The sequence below is a fragment of the Leptonychotes weddellii genome, chromosome 14 (assembly GCF_054177405.1).
Source record: "Leptonychotes weddellii isolate Sample4059 chromosome 14, ASM5417740v2, whole genome shotgun sequence".
Taxonomy (NCBI): Eukaryota; Metazoa; Chordata; class Mammalia; order Carnivora; family Phocidae; genus Leptonychotes; species Leptonychotes weddellii.
This window is the reverse complement of record NC_138382.1, coordinates 35,150,793-35,175,898: the sequence shown is the minus strand read 5'-3', so window position 1 is coordinate 35,175,898 and position 25,106 is coordinate 35,150,793. Positions and strand designations below refer to the sequence as shown.

At 36.6% G+C, this 25,106-nt stretch overlaps 1 protein-coding gene across 5 annotated transcripts in view; it reads right to left on the bottom strand.

Moving 5' to 3' along the window:
* The window catches only part of LOC102740642 (centlein), a 180,034-nt gene that overhangs the window by 5,617 nt on the left and 149,311 nt on the right, over nt 1-25,106 (bottom strand). For all 5 annotated transcript variants that reach the window (XM_081804123.1, XM_081804122.1, XM_081804119.1 and 2 more), the window contains 2 exons: nt 13,058-13,243; nt 10,163-10,240 (listed from right to left, as the gene is read on the bottom strand). In XM_081804123.1, the coding sequence (XP_081660249.1) occupies nt 10,163-10,240; nt 13,058-13,243 (264 nt within the window). The remainder of the gene's footprint in view (nt 1-10,162; nt 10,241-13,057; nt 13,244-25,106) is intronic.

Below are 25,106 nucleotides of genomic sequence, written 5' to 3'. Positions count from 1 at the left end.
GGAAGTGGCATCGGGCCCTTTTTTGTGCTAGGATGACCACTGGTAATGTCACCCATCAGTACCTGAGCAAAGACTTCTGCCCTCGGGAGGAGTTGCCCAGCTGTGCTCAGCTAGGGTGATTATAATTAGCTACACCGAACAGGATGGCTCTTTTCTGAATATGAATGGGGGAAAACAGCAAAGATTATGTAGCCCATGAAAGAAGCAGAGAACAAAGCTGGTCCATAGCATTGCCTCAGATCCCAAAGTTTCTAAGATTCTAATTTAACTTCTTTCTTAGTTTTACAACAAACCGCCTTCTCCTTAGGGCAGCCTAAGTCTCTGCCAGGAGCTTCACACACTGTCTTCCTTGAAACTTACCACTGAAGAAAGCATAAGATACCAAAATATCACATTTCTTCAGTTCTGAAGACACTCTTGAATAGAAGATACACACATTCACTTAAAAAGTTTTTTCTGGGGGAAACAAAAAACCCTACCACATTAAATATATACATACTGTGTTGGCAATCCAATGTCAGAAATACGAAAATGTGGGGGAAATGCATCTTAGAATCAAGGAAGAAGAATGTTAGACTTCCTTCTGCAAGATAAGGATACTAAAAGCAAATCCTTACTTTGACAGATTGACCTTCTGGGATGCAGAAAAGGATTATATTTGGCAAAACTGTCAGTCTTATAAATTAGGTAATTTAAATTCTCAGGGCATTAATATTAGATGTTAAAGAAATGCATATACAAAAAAACATTAACAAAACTATCAGGCAACTTTCTTTTATGTTGGCCATGGCTATCAGTATCATATGCATTCCTACCAAAAAGCAGACAAACAGGGGTGCCTTAGTGGCTCAGTCGGTTAAGCCTCAAGACTCGATTCTGGCTCAAGTCGTGATCTCAGGGTCGTGGGATGGAGCCCTGCGTGGGGCGAACCTGCTTGTCCCTCTCCCTCTGCTCCTCCCCACCCCCTCCCCGGGCTCCCACACGCACTCTCTCTCTCAAATAGATAAATAAATAAAACCTTTAAAAGTTATCAAAGAGGGGTGCCTGGGTGGCTCAGTCATTAAGCGTCTGCCTTCAGCTCAGGTCATGATCCCGGAGTCCTGGGATGGAGCCCCGCATCGGGCTCCCTGCTCGGCGGGAAACCTGCTTCTCCCTCTCCCACTCCCCCTACTTGTGTTCCCCTACTTGTGTTCCCTCTCTCACTGTGTCTCTCTCTGTCAAATAAATAAATAAAATCTTTTTAAAAATTTAAAAAAATAAAAAATTATTAAAAAGAAGAAAAGCAGACAAGATGAGAATAACCTCCCATTTCCTCCTGATATAAACACAAGGTCATTTCCTAAAGCTGGTCAAGGAAAAAAAGGGTTCTCTGGCCAAACAAGTTTGGGAAACAAACCAAACTTTAAAAACCTTCTTGATTTCAGGATTTCTCAGAGGCTTTAAGATACGAAGAGGCACTGTGTGTCTCCAAGAGGGCAATGCAATATCCTGTTTCTGAATTCATCTGTCTGTGCTTTTCTCATGGTCTGTTTATTGTGTTGGACCAGCAGTCCATGGAACACATGCCGCTTCTGTAATTGCTTATGTAATGATGTCACCCGGAACTTTCACCAGGCCACAACGTACTGACATTCATCATCTTATTTGCATATCACATTTTCAAGTTAAAACCTAAGCCTTATTATCTTGTGATCTGAACAGTTTTCAACATATCATTGCCCTCGGAAATTTCACTTCCTTTAAAAAAAAAATCTATCTCAAAGAATCTGTCTTCCAGGAAGCCTCCAAGGTAGAACAAGAGGTCCATTTACTAATTTACTACTGACAACTCACTTTATTCTCTTCCTCTGGTTCCCAATAAAACGAAAAGCCCCACAGTTAAACACAACTGTTTGTCAATCCTGTTTTATTGGATTGTAAGCTTCTTTTAAGCTTTGTATGGAGGCTAACACATATGGATTTCAAAAAGCAATCAATCTTTTAATCATGATGCACAGTATTTGCACGTCTGTCTGCCCTGCAAATAGGTCAGAAGAATGTTATTATCTGTCTATATAATATGAAATGAAAGTTCATATATCTTACAAGTTGGTTGGAGATGTTTATTTTAATGGTTCTATTTCCTTTTTTATAAAACAGTTCTGAATTTCTTCCTCTAAACACAGTGCTCACTGTACATGCTTTTTATGACTTGTCGTTTACTGGGAAATATAAGGCCAGTTCTCAAAGGGGCCTTTCAGAAGTTGTTGTTTTTTTTTTTTTTACTATATAAGGATCAACTGTAATTTTATAAAATATAAAATTAATGTAATTTTGTAATAAGATCATTAATAATTGAAACAAACTTAGAGGAAGTCTAAGGAGAAGTCAGAATCACAAAACACTTCAAATATAATAACTGAAAGTATCTGTTAACCAAAAAATTATAAGCACATGTCCCTCCTACTTTATAAATTGTTCCTTACTCATGGAGTAGACTCAATATGTATTCAAATAATGAGTGTACTAGCAAGCCTGGGTTTACAAATAGCCTCTCTTGCCAAGTTTGCACTATTCACTTATTTGGCAAACTTCTTCCATAGACTGCACAGATAAAAACTTCTGCTTAGTCTAGGAGGAATTAATGAAAATTCTTGTTTTCTGAGAGTGGCTAAGAATGGCATTTTGAGTTCACTGGCTATTTTAGTCAACTGAGAGTAATTACTTTTATCACTGACAGATTATTATTAATTCTTAAATCTTATAAATCACAGTTAACTTGAAGACTGATGGAACATAATTTAAGCTACTGTGATTCAAGAGAGTTCTGCAAAATCCTATAGTACCAAATGAACATCAGTTCTCAACAGTTCTCTTGATACCTTGTGAGATTCCTTGGTATGGAAATTTAACTAGGACACTGGAACAACAACTGAGTTTTGCTTGGTGCACAGTGTCGTCTTAAAGCAGGTCTTCCTAGTCATTCGGGCTGTCCCTGTCGCAAAAGGTGATTTCTCTTCCGCAGAGATTTCCCCAGATTTCACAGACTTCCAGCTTATCTTACATGTAAACACCTACAGATGTTCGCCTTTAGGAACTGGTATGCTGCTGACACAATCTCACATTTATCCCTCACACTTACAAATTGTGGTTTCATTTAGAGGTGTTTCTGTATAAAGGTCAGATATGAGTGATGGCTGCAGATGTTTGAGAGCGACACTGGAAAAATAACAAAACCTAAAGTCCATGACTATAAAACATACAGATAACATAAAGCATGAGCACTAACTAGAATGTGCTCTTAACAATCAAAAATGAAAAAGTTTTGTGTTAAAAGAAAAAAAAATGAAATAAGGGTAACTTTTTAAATCTAAGGGGCAAAGGAACATTTTCACCATTTTCATTCTTGTTTGGGGTTTGAAAACTATTACCAAGAAGATACCGCTTTTAAAACACAAACTGATTTTAATCTAGCTTGAGTCATACTGAAAAGAAAGATGTGAAATTTTATGTAGCATACCTGCTTTTCCTGGAAACACGAAAGAAGGTTTAACATTGTTAAATTAAAAAAAAAAAAAATCCCAGGAAGGCTTTGAATGGAAAATTCTGAACTCTTGCAATTTCAGCTGGGTGTGAGAAATCTGTGTGGGTGGCTGAGTGTGTGGGTTTATGTGTGTGAGCAAGGGTGAGTGTGTGAGTATGCACGCATGTGCATGCATGTGTTCTACGTGCAACAGAGGAGATGTGTTCAGAGTTCTAAGGAGAAACTTTTAGTTAACCTTCAGGCCAGAAGGGACTCTATTTACAAAAGCCAGGGAGATTTATAAAACCCTTCTCACGGCCATATTGCAAGGATTCTGTAGAAGGTAAGCATATTTTGCAGAGAGGGCACTGGGGAAAGAGCCATTTTAAATTTCAGCATTTGCAAGATCTGAAGCAACTAAGAAGAACAGGGATATTTAAAGCTAAAGAAAAAGCACTGATTAAATTCCATACTTTAAATTTGCAACAGCTGAAGGCAGAAGGAATTTTTGATATGGTCCCAAGGCAAGAAAATGATCTCCAAAAAGTGGACTAAAATGGACTGAATGAAATTCAAAAAAGGATTAGCAAATAACAAAGAACAGGGCAACAACAAAATGAAATCAAGACACATTTTCCAGCCATTGCTGGTTCAAGGTTTTTATAGAAATCCTAGTAAAGAACGAGATTGTATTATAAGTGCACATTATTTGCTTTGTACAAGTATACATATTTTAATATATATACCCATAATTCTGTTCAGGTTAATTGTTTAATAAATTTCACAGTTGATACATTTTAACTCTTTGTTTATTGTCCTCCACCCCCGAAAATGTAAACTCCATGAAGGCAGTGATTTCTGTCTCCTTGGTTCACTTATGTACGCCCAAACCTGAAACATCATCTGGTACGTAGTGGGCACTTAGTACAGGATTTTTTTTTTTTTTAAGATTTTATTTATTTATTTGCGAGAGAGACAATGAGAGACAGAGAGCATGAGAGGGAGGAGGGTCAGAGGGAGAAGCAGACTCCCTGCTGAGCAGGGAGCCCGATGTGGGACTCGATCCTGGGACCCTGGGATCATGACCTGAGCCAAAGGCAGTCGCTTAACCAACTGAGCCACCCAGGCGCCCCTAGTACAGGATTTTTTAATGGATTCTGTGGCATAGGTTCAGTTTTCTCTCTACTAATTCTCTTCATTGCCTTTTCAAGTCCCAATTAAAAAGGACTGTTTCAGGTGTTTTTAGGGCCTGAAAACAAAGCTAAATGACCTCTATTACAATTTTAATTTTGGGGGTCAGAATGGGCAGAACAAATAAACAGTTGTCTCTTAGAGGGCAGAGTATAAACCACTCCTAGTTTGGATATATGGGAAGGTAATATTGATCAGAGTATCATAGGGGTACATCTTCTGTGCCAACTGAAAGGAAACCAATTAAGTAAGAAACAAAGTAATTTATCTCATTTATTCATAAGTATGGCCAGTAGACAGAAATTCAAATTCAAAGGCACTTAAGGCAATCTCTGCTAATTAATGGTGGAGGACACAGCACATGTGATACAAGAAATTTACTGAATTTACTTTTAAATGTATTCTTTTTTTTCTCTCTTTCAGTACTAAGGAGAGCATTTTTTAAATGGAGATACAGTTCACATAACACAAAGTTCACCATTTTAAAGTATATAGTTCACTGGTTTTTAGTATTCACAAGGCTATGAGACCATCACCACTATCTCATTCCAGAACATTTTCCTCACGCTCAAAAGAAACCCTGTACCCATTAGCAGCCCCTTCCCCGTCTCCCCATCCTCCCCACCCCCTGGCAACCACTAATCTACTTTATGTCCTTATAGATCTGCCCATTCTGGACATTTCATATGAATGCAATCATATTATATGTAGCCTTTTGTCTACGGCTTCTTTTACGTAGTGTAAGAGTCACAAGGTTCTTCCGTGTTGTAGCATGTATCAGTCCTTCATTCCATTTTATGGCTGAATAATAAACAGTCCATGTATGCGCATGCCACATTTTGTTACTCTATTCATCACCTGATGTACCTTTGGGTTGCTTCCACTTTTGAGGTATTAAGAATAAGGCCGTTAGGGGCGCCTGGGTGGCTCAGTCATTAAGCGACTGCCTTCGGCTCAGGTCATGATCTCAGGGTCCTGGGATCGAGCCCCACATCAGGCTCCCGGCTCCACGGGAAGCCTGCTTCTCCCTCTCCCACTCCCCCTGCTTGTGTTCCCTCTCTCGCTGTGTCTCTCTCTGTCAAATAAATAAATAAAATCTTTAAAAAAAAAAAAAGAATAATGCCGTTAAAAAAAAAAAAGAATGCCGTTGTGAACATTCACGTAGGAGGTTTTTTTGTTTTGTTTTGGTTTGGTATTTTTTGGACATGTGTTTTCATTTATTGTGGGCATCTACCTAGGGGATGAAACTGCTGGGTCATATAATCTCCCTCTTTAACTTTTTGAAGAACTGACAGCCTGTTTCACAGGAGTGTCATCATTTTACATTCCCAGCAGCAACGTATGAGGTGAGGGTTCTAATTTCTCCACATCCTCACCAACCCGTGGTATTGTCTATCTTTTTCATTATAGCCATCCTACTAGGTGTGAAGCAGTATCTCATTTTGGTTTTTGGTTTGCATTTCCCTAATGGTTAATGAGGTTGAGCATCTTTTCATTTGCTTATTAGCTATTTGTTTATCTTCTTGCAGAAATTTCTATTCAAATCAGTTTCTTTGCTTTCTGTTGTTAAGTTGTAAGAGTTTGAAATGTGTTCATAATGGTTAAATTTCACTGAGAAGAGCCGGATAGAAGGCTAGGCTGAATTAATGAAAACTTGTGAGTCCCTGAATATTGTTAATGGGATGCATCTACTAAATTTTCTATGGCTTCCGTACTGACATCTCCTCCCTACCAAATCTGATCTACATCTCTGGGTCCCTCAAACTCTTAAAGGTATCATCATCCCTTTATGCAGGGTATTAAACTCACCCATCTATGGCTTCTACTTTCTGACTTCACCTCATCTCATTACTGCTATTGATTCAATTACTGTAACGTGGATCATATCTATCTCACTCTTTCTCTTTTTATAGCGAGGGCACATGCAGGCCCTCATTGCCCTTTGCCTCGGCGATCTTCCTGCTCCCAGTCTCTCTCCCTCCAAACCTGCTGTGTGCTGATCTCAGGTTTCTGTTCTAAAGCACAACTCTGATCATATCTCTGTCCTGCTCAAAAGCTTTCATAGTTTGGTCCCAGCCTACTTTTCCTATCTCTGTTTTTTCCTCTTACTCCCTAAACCATAGAAAAACTGATTTTTGAAGGGTTCTCCCATCCTATTATAATCATAACTTGCTTGTTTGTCTCTGCCATAAATTATATGTTTTTAAAAATGTAATAATGTAAAAAGAGGAATTACTCCAAGTAAAAATATTCAAAGAAATTAAAAGGCAGCTGTGCCATAAAAAAATGACAGTAGATATTAGAAAGATTTTTTTTTTAAAGATTTTATTTGTTTATTTGACAGAGAGAGACACAGCAAGAGAGGGAACACAAGCAGGGGGAGTGGGAGAGGGAGAAGCAGGCTTCCCGCGGAGCAGGGAGCCCGATGTGGGGCTCGATCCCAGGACCCTGGGATCATGACCTGAGCTGAAGGCAGACGCTCAATGGACTGAGCCACCCAGGTGCCCCTAGAATTTTTCTCACAAGTTTTCATTAATTCGGCCTAGCCTTCTATCCGGATCTTCTCAGTGAAATTTAACCATTTATGAACACATTTCAATCTGTGGGATAAAGGTTAGGTGCAGATAAAGATTAAATGTATAAAATTACCAATAGTATCAGGACCACCTTAAGGAATGAGGACATATACTTGCATTCTGTATTAAATACAGAAAAGTTCAGGTTTTAGACCTTTTAGTTCTCAGGGAATCTGCCTAAAAACAGCAGTAGGTATTATCCTCTTACACTGGAGTCCCATGCTGCCAGCTTTTTATTTTGTGGTAAATATTTTATTAATACAAATTTTCATCCAATGAATGCAGAGAAAAATTTTTTTGCAACGAAAATTTTGTATGTGTGGCCTAATCCTTAAACCAAAGCCTAATTTTGTGGCCTGATCCTTAAACCAAAGCCTAATTTTGTGGCCTAACCCTTAAACCAAAGCTAAAAGCATGGGGCCTGACTGACTCCTAGGATCTGAGAATTCCCTTACATACAGCACCCAACGCAGAGGGAGGACGTAAAAGAGAGGTTTTCCGACAATTTTGTCTCCAAATATTTTAATAATCAAATATCAATATTGAATTAATTCATTTTTTAAGGAAATGTGCTCAATTATTCCACAGTTTGACGATCGTGTAACCCAGATACACAGAACTGTATGTCTTACTCAACGGACATAGGAAGGAACACACACACTTCTACCCACACGATCCTGTGAGCATCACTTAGCCTCTCACAAAATTGGTGGACAAAGAAAACCTTTTCTAAAATTCAGGACAAATATAATTGCTGGAACTGAGAGAGAAGAAAAGTAGGCTAAAATAAAAAATGAGAGAGATGTTTTCTATTTTATAGATTTTTCTCTTGGGTGTAATTACGAAGTGACATCCAAGTGCAACCAATGAAGTCCCTATTTTTTTCTCACAAAATTCAAAGACATCAGCAAAACCACCTATGTCAGTAATAAAAAAAAGTCTTTGACTTTCTAAATGTTTTCGTACTGTCACAGTGGAATAAAATTAGCTTGAAAAATGATCTAAAGGCCCATGATGCAGTTCATTATGTAGAACAGCAACAGCAGAGCTTCCCAGTGTTCATAAAGTCCGCTCCATTAAATTTACCTCCAGTCAATAATTAGGAATCCACAAATAAACCCGGGCAATTAAATCAATACTGCCAGGCAATCATAGTCCGGAGTCCAGGCTCAGCGGCACAAAAAGGCACTACATCAAACTGCAGCATTAAGCAGCCTAACGCCATTTTCAATAGGATTTTTTTGCACTAACTAAACAGAATAAGTATACACCCTGATAATGCAGAATGTGTGTATGCACGTCTACACAGGTATGTCAAAAAAAAAAAAAATCAGGGCTGGTGTTGTTTTCGTGAAATGTTGTTTTCGTGAAATTTAATAAAGATGTGCACGTGTGGACGTATTATTTTTATGGTCATAACTGATGACAGAAGTTCCAGATTCAAGGGTCATACTTACAAGTTGAACATTAAAAAAATTCATTCAGAAGTTTATTTTTAGCATTTCAAGCTTAAAAATATAACCCGTCACAGTCATTACTGAATTCCTTTGATGTGCCAGGAGCTGGGCTAGGTGTGGGGCATGCAACATAATTAAGAAATGGCCTTTCTTCTCAAAAGCAGGTTGTCACCAAAGAAGACTCTGTCCAGGGCGTGCATGTCTACACTTGAACAACTTTAAGTCAAAGACTGCCAATCACTGTCTGTTATTAATGAAGTGGTTCCTGATAATGTTTCAAAAATATATAAAACTGATGGTAAGAATATCAGTATTTCACATACGATTTTACTATCCTTGACTTTTCCAAAAGTATAAATACTGCTGTTTGTCAATATAAATGTAAAATAACTGCATTTAAGTCTGCTTTTAGTTTTAATCTTTACACAGAAACATACGATGACTTTCCAAAACTTACAGGACAGTAATAATTTTTTGGTTGTTTTGCTCTTTTGAAAACTACGTTTTAGCTCTTTTAATTCCCAGTTCATTTCTAAAAGAGACAATTAGGTTGAGCAAAAAAAACTGCAATGAAAAAGTTTTCGAATACATTACGTGCTGTCAGTGATGTCAAAACAAAAGCTGGCTACGACTAGAAAGGCAGGGCTCTCAACTGCCAATAAGCTGCCCTTGATCACTTACAAGAGGGGCACATCCCAGCAGACTCCATGTGTATTAAAAAAATACTTGAAAGGAAAGAAAAAGTATCACACAGGTCACAGCAGTAGTCTCAATAGACCCCTCAGGGATCTCAGCTCGTCTTGGCCTTGTCATCCTCTATGCAGCTTTCCACTCGGCCCAGAAAATGTCGATAGGAAAATGTTTGAGGGGCCTCTGGTGGACATTTTTTCATTCTTTCTGCATTGACAGGATGCCAAATCAATATTTACTTCCCACTAACAAGCTGCTCGAGGTCTCAGTAGAAAATATTGTAGAGAATGCGGGAAGACACAGTAATAAACAGCTGTCTGGCTGTGAGGAAAACATGAATTGACTGGAAACAGGTCCATAGTAAAAGGTCACCGAAACCCATGAACTCCTCAGGTGTCCATATCAACTACCAACTTTAAAGACATATAATAAAGAATCTCTTCTCCTAAGAGGGCTGAGAGAATGGATCCTTTTCAGGGTAGCAAGCATGGAGGTTGACTCAATACGTTAATTAATGCATTTGCTAAGACCTGTGTTGGCTCTTCCCAAGGCATTTGTTTCATTTGTTAAGTCCAAAAGTACAAATAGAGGGTTAACTTTCCTGTCTACCTATTGGAATACTTCTTTACCTACCAGAAGTAAATGATGTGGTAAGTGTTTACAAAAAGTTAGACATCAAGTAAAAATGTAAGGCTTGGAATATTTTTTTTAGAAGTTTTTAGGGATGAAGGAGAAAAATGAAATACCTGTCCTTCAAGAAGTTTCTGAATGTACAACAGCCATTCTCGGTCATTCTCAGCATCTATCCTTGTCCTTTCTAGGTCCTAAAGGAAGAAAATCAAAAGACCGGTGTTAATTGCATTTACATGAACTTGATCATACTGTTAGATACTGAATAAATTTATTTTTTTGTTGTTTTTTTAAAAAGATTTTATTTATTTATTTGACAGAGACACAGTGAGAGCAAGAACACAAGCAGGGGGAGTGCGAGTGGGAGAAGCAGGCTTCCCGCGGAGCAGAGAGCCTGACAGAGAGCCCGACAGACACCCTGATGCGGGGCTCGATCCCAGGACCCTGGGATCATGACCTGAGTCGAAGGCAGACGCTTAACGACTGAGCCACCCAAGCGCCCCAATACTGAATAAATTTAAAGAGATACTGATAGAATAGGGTTCAGTAAAGATCGTGTGTCCTTCCAAAGTAGGGAATACGCAAATCTGTGTTCTTAATACTTAATTTATAAATACTGACATGTGGAAGATAAAGCTATATTTCTCTATTTCACAGTACAATTCAGGAATATTTTATTTCTGTCTTCACAGTGGAGCTCAAGGTAGGGACAGAGGTGGCGGTGAAAGCAATGAAAATAAAGTGAAAAATAAGACAAAGCTGTATAAAAGAATCATTTACAAGTGACCCTTGTAAGATAACATAAAACCTTATATTAATTAAAAAATCTGACTTTTCAACAGATAATTAAGGAGTAATTGTTACAAATGCAAACAAAATAGGACATGGCATGGCTCCGGTGTTTTTAAATGCTTGCTTATTATAAACAACCAATAACTAACTGATAGGTAAGGGAAACTTCTACTTCAAGTGTTGTAAGCCCCTAAATATTCTCAACCCACCAATGATCAAGGTTAAAATAATTCTGAAAGTATAATGTATTCATATGTGCAGTGGATTATTCGGTTAAAATCATCATTTAGCTTACAAAAATATGGACTTTTCAAAAAGGGAAGGGCTTGGGAAACGAACATCTGTTGAAATTTACTGGATGCCAGGTATCTGGTGAGGCACTTCGCATAGGTTATCATATTTTTTATATGGGAATTTACTAGAGTTCAATGTGGTTTAAAGAATATTAAGTCGGCTGGTTTGGGCTCCGCTTGGACAAGTCCAGTCAACTCTCTAGACCTCTGAAAAGATGCAGGGATCTAACTAAGCTCTGATCTATAACTAAATCTAGTAAATATATCAAGGTGCATGGATCCTTCTCAGAACAGTGTGATTTCTACTGGAGTCCTTTTTCTTCCAGGAGGATGTCCACTGAAGGTTGTGTGGTATGCTTTTCACAGTGCTGTATATTCTGGCTCTAGAATGTATCTGTCCAGAGGCTGGGGTGCCCTTACTTCACAGAAATGTGCCAGCTACTCTTTGGAACTATAAAAAGAGATCGTCTCATTCATATACTCAAAGGGGACAACTTTTTTCTATTCAGAGAGAGTGCTTTTTTCTCATCTATAAGCCCAGAGAGGGCATCTTTTGAGACCACACAAAGTTGATGGGCCTGTCTTCCAGAATATGTATCTGTTTTTGTGCACACACATGTGTACACAAACACACACATACACACATGAGGGATTTGGATAATCTACTTGTTTTAAAACTCTTAGGGAACAGTGGAGGACTCAACCCTAATTTTTTGTTAGGATTCTCACTATCAATCAACACATTTTAAATGTCTATAGTAAGGTATAGTCAACACCCTTACCAGAGATAATATCATTTCCTGTGTGTCTTATATTTGATACTGTATTTGATAATGCTCTTGTACTTCAAAGTTCAGAATTCACAAAGTGAATTCAAAGTGTAGAAAGTCACAGGCATTGTAGCTTGGGTGCTGAAAATAGGAAATGAAGAGTTCGCTATCCTATTCACCCAGGGAATGAAAATCATCTCTGCAGGATTCCTTTGACCTCTTTTCTAAGAATTCTTGGCAGTTTAAAAACCTTTGCAAATTGTAGATCTGTTCTACGCCAGACGTTTTTCTGTTTTATTTTCTCCAGGAGTTTTTTGAGCAGCTGATGGGGGGCTGGAGGATGTTCTCATACAAACATTTAAGTCCATCATTTTACTTATTCATCGAGCCAAATATTTACTGGGAAGCTAGTAGTGCCATCATCTCTTTGATGTTTCCAAACAACCAAATCTAATATTCACGTATCAAAGTTCAGAGACTTAATAGGAAACAGGATTGAGTATCACCCTCAGGGTTTCACAGAAGACTGTCCACAGGATGAGATTCTGCTATCCAAGAGGTCATAAGTATGTGAAAAATGCAGTGGCCTCCCCAGGAGGTACAGAACTGTTACTGAAGACCCTTATCTATATGCACATAAATTCACTCAGACAGGAGTACTTTACCCAACTTAAAGCCATAAGTATATTTTTTCCTTAACTTGATCAGCAATAATTTTGAATTTAGCTAGGAAAGCCAATAGATTTACTATTTTTGCTCATATAAGAGGAAAAGTCCTCAAATCAATGATGACCCACCTTAACTAAATCCATTCAAATTGGCTTAATTAAAAATACTAGCTTACAAGATATATGATTAAATTAAAGAAAATAGAAGAGACAGGAAAGGACTTGAATAACTGACTTGAATAACAAACACGCAGTTCTAAAGGTTTTAGGTACTGGCTTCTTTCTGTATTATACAGTGAAATTTCACTAAATGTTTTCTGAGTTGGTTAATAGTCCTGATGTAACTTTCACGGGTATATTACTAAGCTGACCTTCATTAATATTATCTTGAAGATGAAACTCTAAGAATTATAAAACAAATAAAAGTATGTGTTGAAATTCAACGTATTAAAAAAGCCCTTTATTGATAAATATTTAAATGATCTTACCATTTCATCTTCTGTATCCATTATTTCCTCTAGATCTGACCGTGAAATGTTCAGGATCGAAGCTGCCAAGGTCTGGGCTTTATGGGTTGAGGTTTTGTGAGCATCCCTGTTTTTTCGCATTTTTCGAAACTCTCTAATTTGTTGCCTTACCTCATGGACATCACTTTGTAACTCTTTGACCAAAGCCTGCAACACATTGGAAAGAACGTGGGCTCATATGGAAGTCATAAATGAAGACAAAGCAGTCACAGTATAAAAATGTGAAGATACCAGCAAATCACTGCTTATTAGGATTACTCTGATTTTATTTATTTTGGAACATAGTAGATTGCTCTTTACTTATTGTCTGTATGTAATAAAAGCTCTCTTAAATATGCCCTTAACAAACTTGCTGGATTAACTAAACTCTCCAATCCCTCTTTCAGATTTACCAACTGATATCCTGGTTGGTGAATGCTTGAAGCAGGCAGGTTACTTTTCATCATGCCAGAGCACAACCACTCCTGCCCACTGAGCTGATGCCAATCGTCATTTCTGTTTATTCCTAAATGTGTGTATATTCATTGTAATAGGTTAATTACATGATTAATTTACTTATTACATAAACTGATGAAAAATGGCTGCAGAAAGATAGTTGTTTCTATTGTATTAAAACTGGATCAGAAATGCTTTGCAAGGTCTTGATAAAGGCAAGTTGGGTAAATGTGTAATTAAATTATGTGTGGGCAAGACAACAATAAAGATCAAAAAAAAATTAAAACCTAGGACTGCTTCACAAGACTCTTTAAGTTCTCCCTTTGAGAGATGAATCAATGCTGGCCCATACCATGCCAATGCATGCATAAGAAAAGAACAGCCCTTACCCTGGGTGGACAGAGCTCTGGACCTCGATGCCTGGCTTTGTGATCTGAGAGCAGGTTAGCTAGATGTTTGGGTTATTTTTCGATCTTTTGCCAGCTCAAGCAAAGTTGCAATAAATAACAGTACTCATGTATACATTTTGCATCTCTAGAATATATCCCTAGAAGTGAAATTGCTGGACCACAGGATTTGTCTAAGTGTAATATTGAAAGCTGTTACCAATCTTCCCCCTTGCCAAGATAGTACCAAGATATACCTCCACAAAGAACATAGGAAAGTACTTGTTTATCCACACCATTAGCAAAACACCAATTTGGATTTCAGTGTAGTTTGTTTTTTCACTGTATTTTTAAATTTCACTTCTTTTATAAAAAAAAAAAAAGTTGAACATCAGCCTTAAGAGATAATTATATTTCTTTTGTTATTTTTTTCTATTTTTCTTAGTGACTTATAGGAGTTGTTTATATATTTGCATATTACATTTGTCTATTGTACATATCTAAATTTTTTTATACTTTGTATTTTCTTTCGACAGTAATTAGTGTTTCATGCCAAGGAAACAAATATTTCTTTTTTTTTTTAAGATTTTATTATTTATTTGTCAGAGAGAGAGAGAGAGAGCACAAGCACGGGGAGTGGGAGAGGGAGAAGCGGGCTCCCTGCTGAGCAAAGAGCCCAATGTAGGGCTCGATCCCAGGACCCCGTGATCATGACCTGAGCTGAAGGCAGACGCTTAACCGACTGAGCCACCCAGGCATCCTGGAAAAAGTATTTCTTATTTTTTATATACTTGATGATTCTTTTCTTTCTCACTTTTAAATTTTGTGTGATACTTCAAAAAGCATTCTCCACAATGAGATATATATAAAAATGCATTTTCTATCCATGATTTTTTTCTGCTACTTTTAAGTTTTTATTTTTCATTTTAAAAATTTTAACCCATTTGTCATCATTTAGAAATTTTTACATAAAATCATAGTCATCCCACAACCACTTATTAAAAAGTTCAACTTGGGGTGCCTGGGTGGCACAGTCAGTTAAGTGTCCGACTCTTGGTTTTGGCTCAGGTCATGACTTCAGGGTCGTGAGATCAAGCCCCACGTCAGGCTCCAGGCCCAGCACAGAGTCTGCTTAAGACTCTCTTTCCCTCTGCCCCACCCCGCCCCATTCTCTTTGTCTCTCTAATAAAATATATCTTAAAAAAAAATTCACCTTTCTCCCACCGATCTCCTGTGTGTTTGGGTCAGTGTCTGGACTTTCTGTTCCATCCCATCTCTCTTTTTATTAGTGAAGCTTTATAACATATTTAAACTAGTAAGGCTTTATAATAAATGTTAACATCTGGCAGGCCTAGTTCCCTCTTACTACCCTTCTTTTTCAGGTTTTTCTTGGTAATTTTTGCTTGTTTCATTTTCCATATGAACTTCCATGTGAACCTTGTCTAGTTTCCCTCCCCCTAAAAAACAAATCTTACTGGTTATTTTATTTCAATCATGTTAAATTTCATTTGGGTCAGGGTAACCTTTTAGCATGTTGAGTCTTCCTAATTGAAGACCATGGTATTCCCTTCCAGTTAAGCCTTATTTGTGTTTCTTAGGATCATTTTTAACTTTTCTCTCTCTAGCTTATTTCTCTTGCTAGCTTATTTACTTGGAGGGAAATTATTGTTGAATTACGGGTTTGATATTTGTTCTGCTCCATTATTTGTTTTCTTCTTTCAAGACTCCAATTATACATATGTTGAATCTCTGTCACTTGCTTCATAAATCCTTTTTCCCCTAATATGCTTTATTTTTTAATTGAGGCATAATTATGAATGAAATAGTGTGTACATTGTACGGGTTTAGTTTAATGAGCTTTGATAGTTTATGCATGTATGCAGCCACCACCCTGTTCAGGATAGAGAAAGTCTTCATACTCCAGAAATTGCTCTGATGCCCCTTCCTAGGCAATTTTTCCCACACCCAAACAGCAATTGTTCTCACACACACATTCATATGAGACCAGCAATATACGTATTTCCTGAGATAATTTCTTGTCTTTTACTTCTTTACTTTGTCTGCCACCTTGCTTCCATCTGCTCTTATGACTCCTCATCTTTTTCCTAAATTCTTACATTTATTTCACCTAAAACATGTGCTTTTTAGAGGAAAATATTTCATTAATATTTCAAATTCATACTAAAATTTTTCATCTGCTCTGTAGCAACTTATCTGTGGTGAAACTTATTTTCCTGCCACTTACTTTTTCTGTTTTTCCTCCATTCTTATTCTTGTACATTTGCACAGATACTGTGTTGGTTCATTTCTCTGGACTCATTTTTGAAGGAGAAGATTTTTTCCTAGATCACCTATTTATAGAAAGTTACATGGCAGAAGGGCCTGTGGTATATTCCAGGCTAGTGAAATTTTGCATACGACTTTAATTTTTTTTGATGAATTCCATTTGCCAGGTTTTTTTTTTTTTATGGTTTGCTTGCTTTTTTTGTTTGTTTGTGTGTTTGTTTGTTTTACAATATAAGGAATCTTTTTTCTTGGCTGCTATGAGAAAAGATCCCTCCTTCAGATATTTCTTGTCTCTTTTATTCTTCATTAAGCCCTATCTCCTTATGGAAGCAAACCAGTTCTAGGATGGCTATCACAAACCTCTGCAGACCTGTTACACTGCTGCAAATAGTGGATGTTGGATTTGTACCTCATGTGAACTTCATTTTCTAAGAGGTCTTGATCTTTCAGAGGTCTGTAGGACCTAAGTCTTCTTTCCCTGGTTCCTTATTTCTGTGTCCTTTTGTATACTTTCACCAATCTTACCTGTTTTTCACTGTTCTTCTATGTCTTTTGAAATACAGAGTTTTAGTTCTGACCTACGTTGACTGTGAAAAGGAGTTGAATTTGTTTCTCATTCTTGCCTGCTGATTGATTCCAAGGGACAGAGTAGGTGTAATGATGATTTTACCCCTCTATAATCAAGACAGAATTTTCCAAAATGCACTTTCTCCTAATATTTCCAGTTCTTGACTACTATGAATAAAACTGCTATAAATTTTGCTGTACACATTTGTGTGTATGTTTGTACACATATGTTTTTAGTTCTCTTGGGTAAATACCTAGAGGTAGAATTGCAGAGTCATATGGTAGGTAAATGTTTCATTTATTAGAACTTTCAGAGCTTTCCACGAAATCTTGCACCACCAACAGTGGATGAAAATTCTCCATTCTCCACATTCATTCCAACATTGGTGGTTTACAAGTCTTCTCTTGAATTTATTTAAAGAATTTGTTTAATCCTATTGTAAGTTGAAAATTTTCTATTTCATTTTCTAATTGTTTACTGCTAATATATAGAAATACATTTGATTTTTGTACTTTGACCTCATATCTCATGAAATGGTTAAACTCTCTTATTAACACTAGTAGCTGTTTTATAAATCTTTAGGATTATCTACATAAAGAATCATGTCTCATCAGAGAAATGTAAATCGAAACCACAAAGATTAGTTACTTACAAAGCTAGTATGAATGTTAAAAAACAAAAGTAGTAAAAATAGCTATGAAAACAACAATTAGTTAAGGGATACAAAGATAAAAAGATGGAAAATGTAGCATCAAAAACAAAACATGGATTGAGAATAAAAATGTTGCGCTTTAGAATGGGATCAAACTTAAGTTGTTATCAAAATAAAATAGACTGTTATAGACATAAGCTATTATATGTAAGACTCATGTAACCACAAGGGAAAAAAAGCTATAGGAAATACACAAAATATAAAGAGAAAAGAGTATAAGTATATCTTATATATGAATAAACTCATGAAACCACAAAGCAAGCAAGAGAGGAACTACAAAACCAGCTAGAAAACAATTAACAAAATAACAATAAGCACATACCTATCAATAATTACTTTAAATGTAAATGGACTAAATTCTCCAATCAAAAAACATAGTTTGACTGAATGAATAAAAAACCAACACTCATCTATCTCCTCCCTACAAGAGATATGCTTTAGATGTAAGAACATACACAGATGGAAAGTGAAGGGATGGAAAAAGAAATTCCATGCAAATGGAAACCAAAAGAGAGCTGGAGTAGCTACACTTATATCAGATAAAACAGACCTTAAAACAAAGACTGCAGTAAAAGATGAAGAAGTTTGTTACATAATGATAAAGGGTTAATCTAACAAGAGGACATAATTTGTAAATATTTATGCACCCAATCTAGGAACATCTAAATATATAAAGCAAATATTAATAGACCTAAAGGAAGAAATAGACAGTAACACAATAAAAGTAGGGGATTTTGATACCCACTTATATCAATGGATAGGTCATCGATACTGAAAATCAGTAAGGAAACATCAGCCTAAATGACATACTACCAGATGTATTTAACAAATATTTGCAACACATTCCATCCCAAAGCAATAGAATACACATTCTTCTCAAGTGCACACGGAACATTTTCCAACAGACATCATTTTAGACCACAAAACAGAACTTAATAAATTTAAGAGAACTGAAATCATATCAAACATCTTTTCTGACCACAATGATATGAAACTAGAAATTAATTCCATGATGAAAACTTGGAAAGTTAAAAAATATGTGAAGTTTAAACAACATGCTACTGAATAACCAATGGGCCAAAGAAGAAATCAAAAGAGAAATAAAAAAAATACCTTGAGACAAATGAAAATGGAAATGTAACACCAACATTTAGGGGATGCAGCAAAAACAATTCTAAAAGGAATGTTCAGGGGCACCTGGGTGGCTCAGTCAGTTAAGTGTCTGACTCTTGATTTTGGACCAGGTCATGATCTCAGGGTCATATCGAGCCCTGTGTCAGGCTCCACACTGCACTGCCTGCTTGAGATTCTCTCTCCCTCTGCCCCTGCTCCCCCTCTTGTGTGTGCTCTCTAAAAAACTAAAACTAAAATAAAAATAAAAGGAAAGTTCATAGTGATAAATGCCTACCTCAAGAAACAAGAAAAGTGTCAAATAAAGAATGTAACTTTACACCTCAAGGAATTAGAAAACGAAAAACAAATGAAGTCCAAAGAAAGTAGAAAGAAGGAAATAACAAAGACTAGAGCAGACATAAATGGAGACTAAAAAGGCAACAGAAAAGATCAATGAAACTAAGAGCTGGTTCTTTGAAAAGATAAATAAAACTGACAAACCTTTAGCTAGACTCATCAAGAAAAAAAGAAAGGATGAAAATAAATCAGAAATGAAAGAGATGCTATAACTGATACCAGAGAAATATAAAAGATCATAAGAGACTATGAACAACTACATGCCAACAAGTTAGACAACCCAGAAGAAATGAATAAATTCCTAGAACCATATAACCTACTAGAACTGAATTATGACAAAATGGAAAATCTGAACAGACTCATTACTAGCAAGGTGATTGAATCAGTGATCAAAAATCTCCCAACAAACAAAAGTCCAGGACCAGATGGCTTCACTGGTGAATTCCACCGAACATTCAACTAAGAATTAATACTAATTCTTCTAAAACTCTTTCAAAAAGTAGATGAGGGTCAAACTCTTCCAAACATATTGTATGAGGCCAGTATTACCCTGATACCAAAACCAGAAAAGGATGTCCCCTCCAGCACATACACACACACACACACATTATAGGCCAATATTCCTGATGAGCATAAAAGCGAAAATCCTCAACAAAATATCAGCAACCTGAATTCAACAATACATGAAAAGGATCATATACCATGATAAAGTGGGATTTATTCCCACAGATGCAAGGATGGCCCAACATTCACAAATTTGTCAATGTGATACACAACATTAACAAATAAAAGGATAAAAATCATATGATCATCTAAACAGATGCAGAAAAAGCATTTGACAAAATTCAACATCTGTTTATGATAAAAGCTCTCAACAAAGCGGCTATAGAGGGAATGTACCTTGACATAATAAAGGCCATATAGGAGAAGCCCACAGCTAACATCATACTCAAAGGAGAAAAGCTGAAAACTTTTCCTCTAAGATCAGGAACAAGACAAAGACTGGACGTGTACTCTTGCTACGTTTATTCAACATAGTATTGGAGTCCAGCCAGAGTAATTGGGGGGAAAAAGGCATCTGGATTGGAAAGGAAAAAGTAAAACTGTCACTATTTGTAGATGACATATTATATATAGAAAAACCTAAACATTCTATCAAAAAACTGTTAGAACCAATCAACAAATTCAGTAAAGCTGTAGGATACAATATCAATACACAAAAATCAATCACTGTTGTTTACACTAATAATGAAGTATCAGAAAGAGAAATTAAGAAAAAAAATCCCATTTATAAGTACATCAAAAAGAATAAAATACCTAGGAATATATTTAGTGAACAAAGTGAAAGACTTTATATATTGAAAACTATAAGACATTAATGAAAGAAATTGAAGAGGACACAAGTAAATGGATAGATATTTCACGGTCATGGATTAGAAGAATTAATATTGATAAAATGTCCACACTAGCCAATCTACAGGTTCAGTGCAATCCCAAACTTTCAATAGCATTTTCCACAGAAATAGAACAAACAATCCTAAAATTTGTATTGAACTACAAGATTCCAAACAGTCAAAGCAATCTTGAGAAAAAAGAACGAAGGTGGAAGTATCATGTTCCCTGATTTCAAATTATATTACAAAGCTATAGTAATCAAAGCAATATGGTATTGACACAAAAACAGACACATAGTTCAGTGGAATGGAATACAGATCCTAGAAATAAACCCATACATATATGGTCAATTAATTTATGATGAGAGAGACAAGAATGTACACTGGAGAAAGGATAGTCTCTTCAATAAATGGTGTTGGGAAAATTGGACAGCCATATGCAGAAGAATAAAACCCAACCACTATCTCACACCATACCCAAAGGGATGGAAAATAAAAGGAAACTCAAAATGGATTAAAGGCTTGAAGATAAGACCTGAAACCATAAAGCTACATAGAGAAAACATAGGCAATAAGCTCCTTAACATAGGTTTTGGTGATTTTTTTTTGATTCTGACACTAAAAGTGAAAGCAAAAAAAAAAAAAAAAGGAAAAAATAAACAAGTGGGACTACATCAAACTAACAAACTTCTGCACAGCAAAGGAAACCATCACCAAAATGAAAAGGCAACCTCCTGAATGGGAGAAAATATTTGGAAATCATATTTGATAAGGGCTAATATTCAAAATATACAAAGAACTCATACAACTTAACAAAAAACAATCTGATTAAAAACTGGGCAGAGGATCTGCATAGACCTTTTTCTGAAGAAGATATACAGAAGACCAATAGGTATATGAAAATATGCTCAACATCACGAATCATCAGGGAAATGCAAATGAAAACCACAATGAGATATCACTTCACACCTGTTAGAATGGCTATTATCAAATAGGTAAGAGATAACAAATGTTGGCAAGGACGGGTCAAAAAGGGAACCCTGTGCACTGTTGGTGGGAATGTAAATTGGTGCAGCCACTATGGAAAACAGAATAGAGGTCCCTCAAAAATTAGAAGTGGAAGTACCATATGATGCAGCAATCCCACTTCTGGGAATATATCCAAAGGAAATGAAAACAGGATCTGAAAGAAATATCTGCCCTCTCATATTCATTGCAGCATTATTCACAATAGCCAAGACATGAAAGAAAACATGGTATATATATGCAGTGGAATATTATTGAGCCATAAAAAGGGGGAATCCTGCCATTTGTGACAACATGGATGGACCTTGAGAACATTATACCACGTGAAATAAGTCAGATAGAGAAATACAAATACCATATGATGTCTCTTACCTGTGGAACCTAAAAAAGCTGAATTCATAGAAGCAGAGAGTAGAACGGCGGTTGCCAGGGGCTGAGGGGTGGTGGGAAGGAGACATTGGTCAAAGGGTACAGACCTCCAGTTCTAAGAAAAATAAATTCCAGGGTGTAATGTAGAGCATAGTGACTATAGTTAACAAAACTGTATTGTACACTTGAAAGTTGCTCTAAGAGTAGATATTAAATGTCTTTACCATAACAACAACAGCAACAACAAAATGGTAATTATGTGAGGTGTGATGGATATGTTAACTAACCTTATTGTGGTAAACATTTCATGATATACACATATACCACATCATCACACTGTACACCTTAAATTATACAGTGTTATATGTCAATTATATCTCAGTAAAGTTGGGAAAAAAAGAACGGAAAAAATCATAATTAAGAGAGTAGATCCCTGCCAAAGTATTAACATTGTACATATAAAAATAAAATTACTGTGCTCCACAAATGTTCTCATTAAAGAAGCAAGAAGTTTATATGCCCAAAACATCTTACTAAATCTTTCCAAAGCAAGTACATATTGGTAAGTAAATGATTTAAGCTTCCAGCTAAATGGTGTTCTTTGGCTGATATTTATTTCAGAGCTAACAAAAAGCACTGAGAAGACAGAATCTGGCATTTGACTCTCACATATAAGCACATTAAAAAGCCTATATCAGGGCTCAATCACACTGAGCAAAGACTTCTAGGAATTTTCCCTGTGTGTTTTACTCAGTTACTAGGAGGATTCGAAGCCTCAGCTCTGCCATATACACCTAGCCCACATGCTCAAAGCACTTGATTTTACCCCAGGGCAAAATTCCATATTCAAGACTAGATCTAGAACAGATCGTCATTCCACCTCTTCTCTAATCTGGTTGTGCCCTGTGAAAAATGCACAGACTAAAGGGAACACAGATTCCACAACAGGGCCAGAACAGACATTATTGCTATTAATACTAGTAATAATATGTATTAAGCACTTTTGTGTTTATGATACCCTAACAAGCTCTGTACAGAATGAGACCTGGTGATCACAATGTTCCATGTAGGAACCAAGTACATTCTTTAACTATGCTCTTTATGGAGTGTGCACAGCTCTAGCCTTCACAGTTTTCAATCTAAGCAGTGGTTAGGTATCTAGTACCATTCTTGAGCCAGATATAAAATCAATTCCTTGAGAACTGAATGAGTCTTATTACATGCCAGTACTTTGGGGATAATGAATGACAGTATGTTCCGTGGGAAGGAGACCGTGTGCAAAGGCAGGAGTGAACATACTATGGGGGAAAGTTGGAGAGTAGTGGGGAAGAAGATTAGATTCTAAGCAGGATAGGGCCAAATTATGGAAGGTGTTAAATATTTAAAAAGCTGAGCTCTAGCACAGTAAAGATCTAGGAAGTCACTGATGGTATGTAGCCTCAGACAGTGGCTCCTGAGCATTTCCACCTGGTCCTAGGGCCATGTGTGCAAGGAAGAGAAGGATCGTAGACATCTCATTCCTCAGAGTCAAATGTCCAGTCTTTGCCAATGTTTCTGGTTTGGCATTGATTTGCTGGTTGCCCTTTATTAGAAAAATGGATTAAGCAGCAGAAATAGCACCAGTATCAACTACATATTGGCTCTAAAATACAGTGAAGAAAAACAAATTTCAAATTACCATTAGGCTTCGATTAAACACCAAATCATATATAGATTCAGTTGATAAAAACAACTGAAGGCAGTGTTTTAAAAACTATGTTATGCATAATAATCACCTAACTTGTTAACTTCAGCTTATTGGGCCCCACCCCCACCAAGATTTTGATTCAATAAATTTGGGGCCCTAGGGGCGCCTGGGTGGCTCAGTCGTTAAGCATCTGCCTTCGGCTCAAGTCATGGTCCCAGGGTCCTGGGATCGAGTCCTGCATTAGGCTCCCTGCTTGGCGGGGAGCCTGCTTCTCCCTCTGCTACTCCCCCTGCTTGTGTTCCGTCTCTCGCTGTGTCTCTCTCTGTCAAATACATAAATAAAATCTTAAAAAAAAAATAAAATAAATTTGGGGCCCTAAATTTTATTTAAAAGCATTTTATTTAAAAGCAATAGAATCAGTTGATTCTAAGGAAGGTAATCCAGTACCAAAAAGAAACAAAGTGGAAAGGTTCTGAAAGAGTACTAAAAATGGCTTATCGATATCTTTTGTCTTTTCCTATTATGTAATCTTTAATATGTTACTCAAATGACAACGACATGAAACCACAGCAATCCTGAATTTATCTATTAGGACATTTATACTTGGGGCAGCTGGGTGGCTCAGTCGTTAAGTATCTGCCTTTGGCTCAGATCATGATCCCAGGGTTCTGGGATCGAGCCCCACATCGGGCTCTCTGCTCCACAGGAAGCCTGCTTCTCCCTCTCTCACTCCCCCTGCTTGTGTTCCCTCTCTCGCTGTGTCTGTCAAATAAATAAAATCTTAAAAAAAAAAAAAAAGACATTTATACTCTACATCATTGTTGGTGAAAAATATGAAGGATTGATATGTCACTCTTCAACAATTAGAAATTAGACACTATGATTAAATATTCAAATCCTTGGACAAAAATAAAAACCTTGTTTTTTAAAAGATAATTTTTGCCAAATTACTTTCTGTGAACAAGTATACCCACTATATTATCATGAAGGTCATGAAACTTCATCAAGTCTATAATAATCAGATATGTAATCATAAAATTCATTTTTCTATCTTTTTTTAAAGATTTTATCTATCCATTTGACAGAGAGAGAGAGAGCAGAAGGCAGAGGGAGAGGGAGAAGGAGGCTCCCCACTGAGCAGGGAGCCCAACGTGGGGCTCAATCCCAGGACCCTGGGGATCATGACCTGAGCCAGAGGCAGACGTTCAACCGACTAAGCCACCCAGGCGCCCCTCATTTTTCTATTTTTAAAACTTCTGGTTATCAATTCTTTTTAAAAAGTACACATTCAAAGAATATTTCAGGAAAAACAATAACTGGCATTTAAATAAATTTTGTAATTATGCATTTCATATTTTATATCTTGGCTAAAAATACAACAAACAAAACCCTAATCTGAATATAAAACAAAAAAACAAAGGCTTATGAAACTAAAGGTCATAATAAAAATGGTTTTACATCATGAGTAATGACAATATTCAATGAGAGTGCTTATCATAAGTTAAACAGTGAGACTATTCAACAAGTATTTGGAAGAAATGACATTTTAAATCTGGAAAAGTTAAATTACGTTTACTAAAATTAATACTCTGCAATCATTTGGGGTCCTCTGAGGCAAGGTTTATTGGTTTGACTTTATATCTGTTGAAACCTTTGTTAAAAGAGATAAAATGTTTC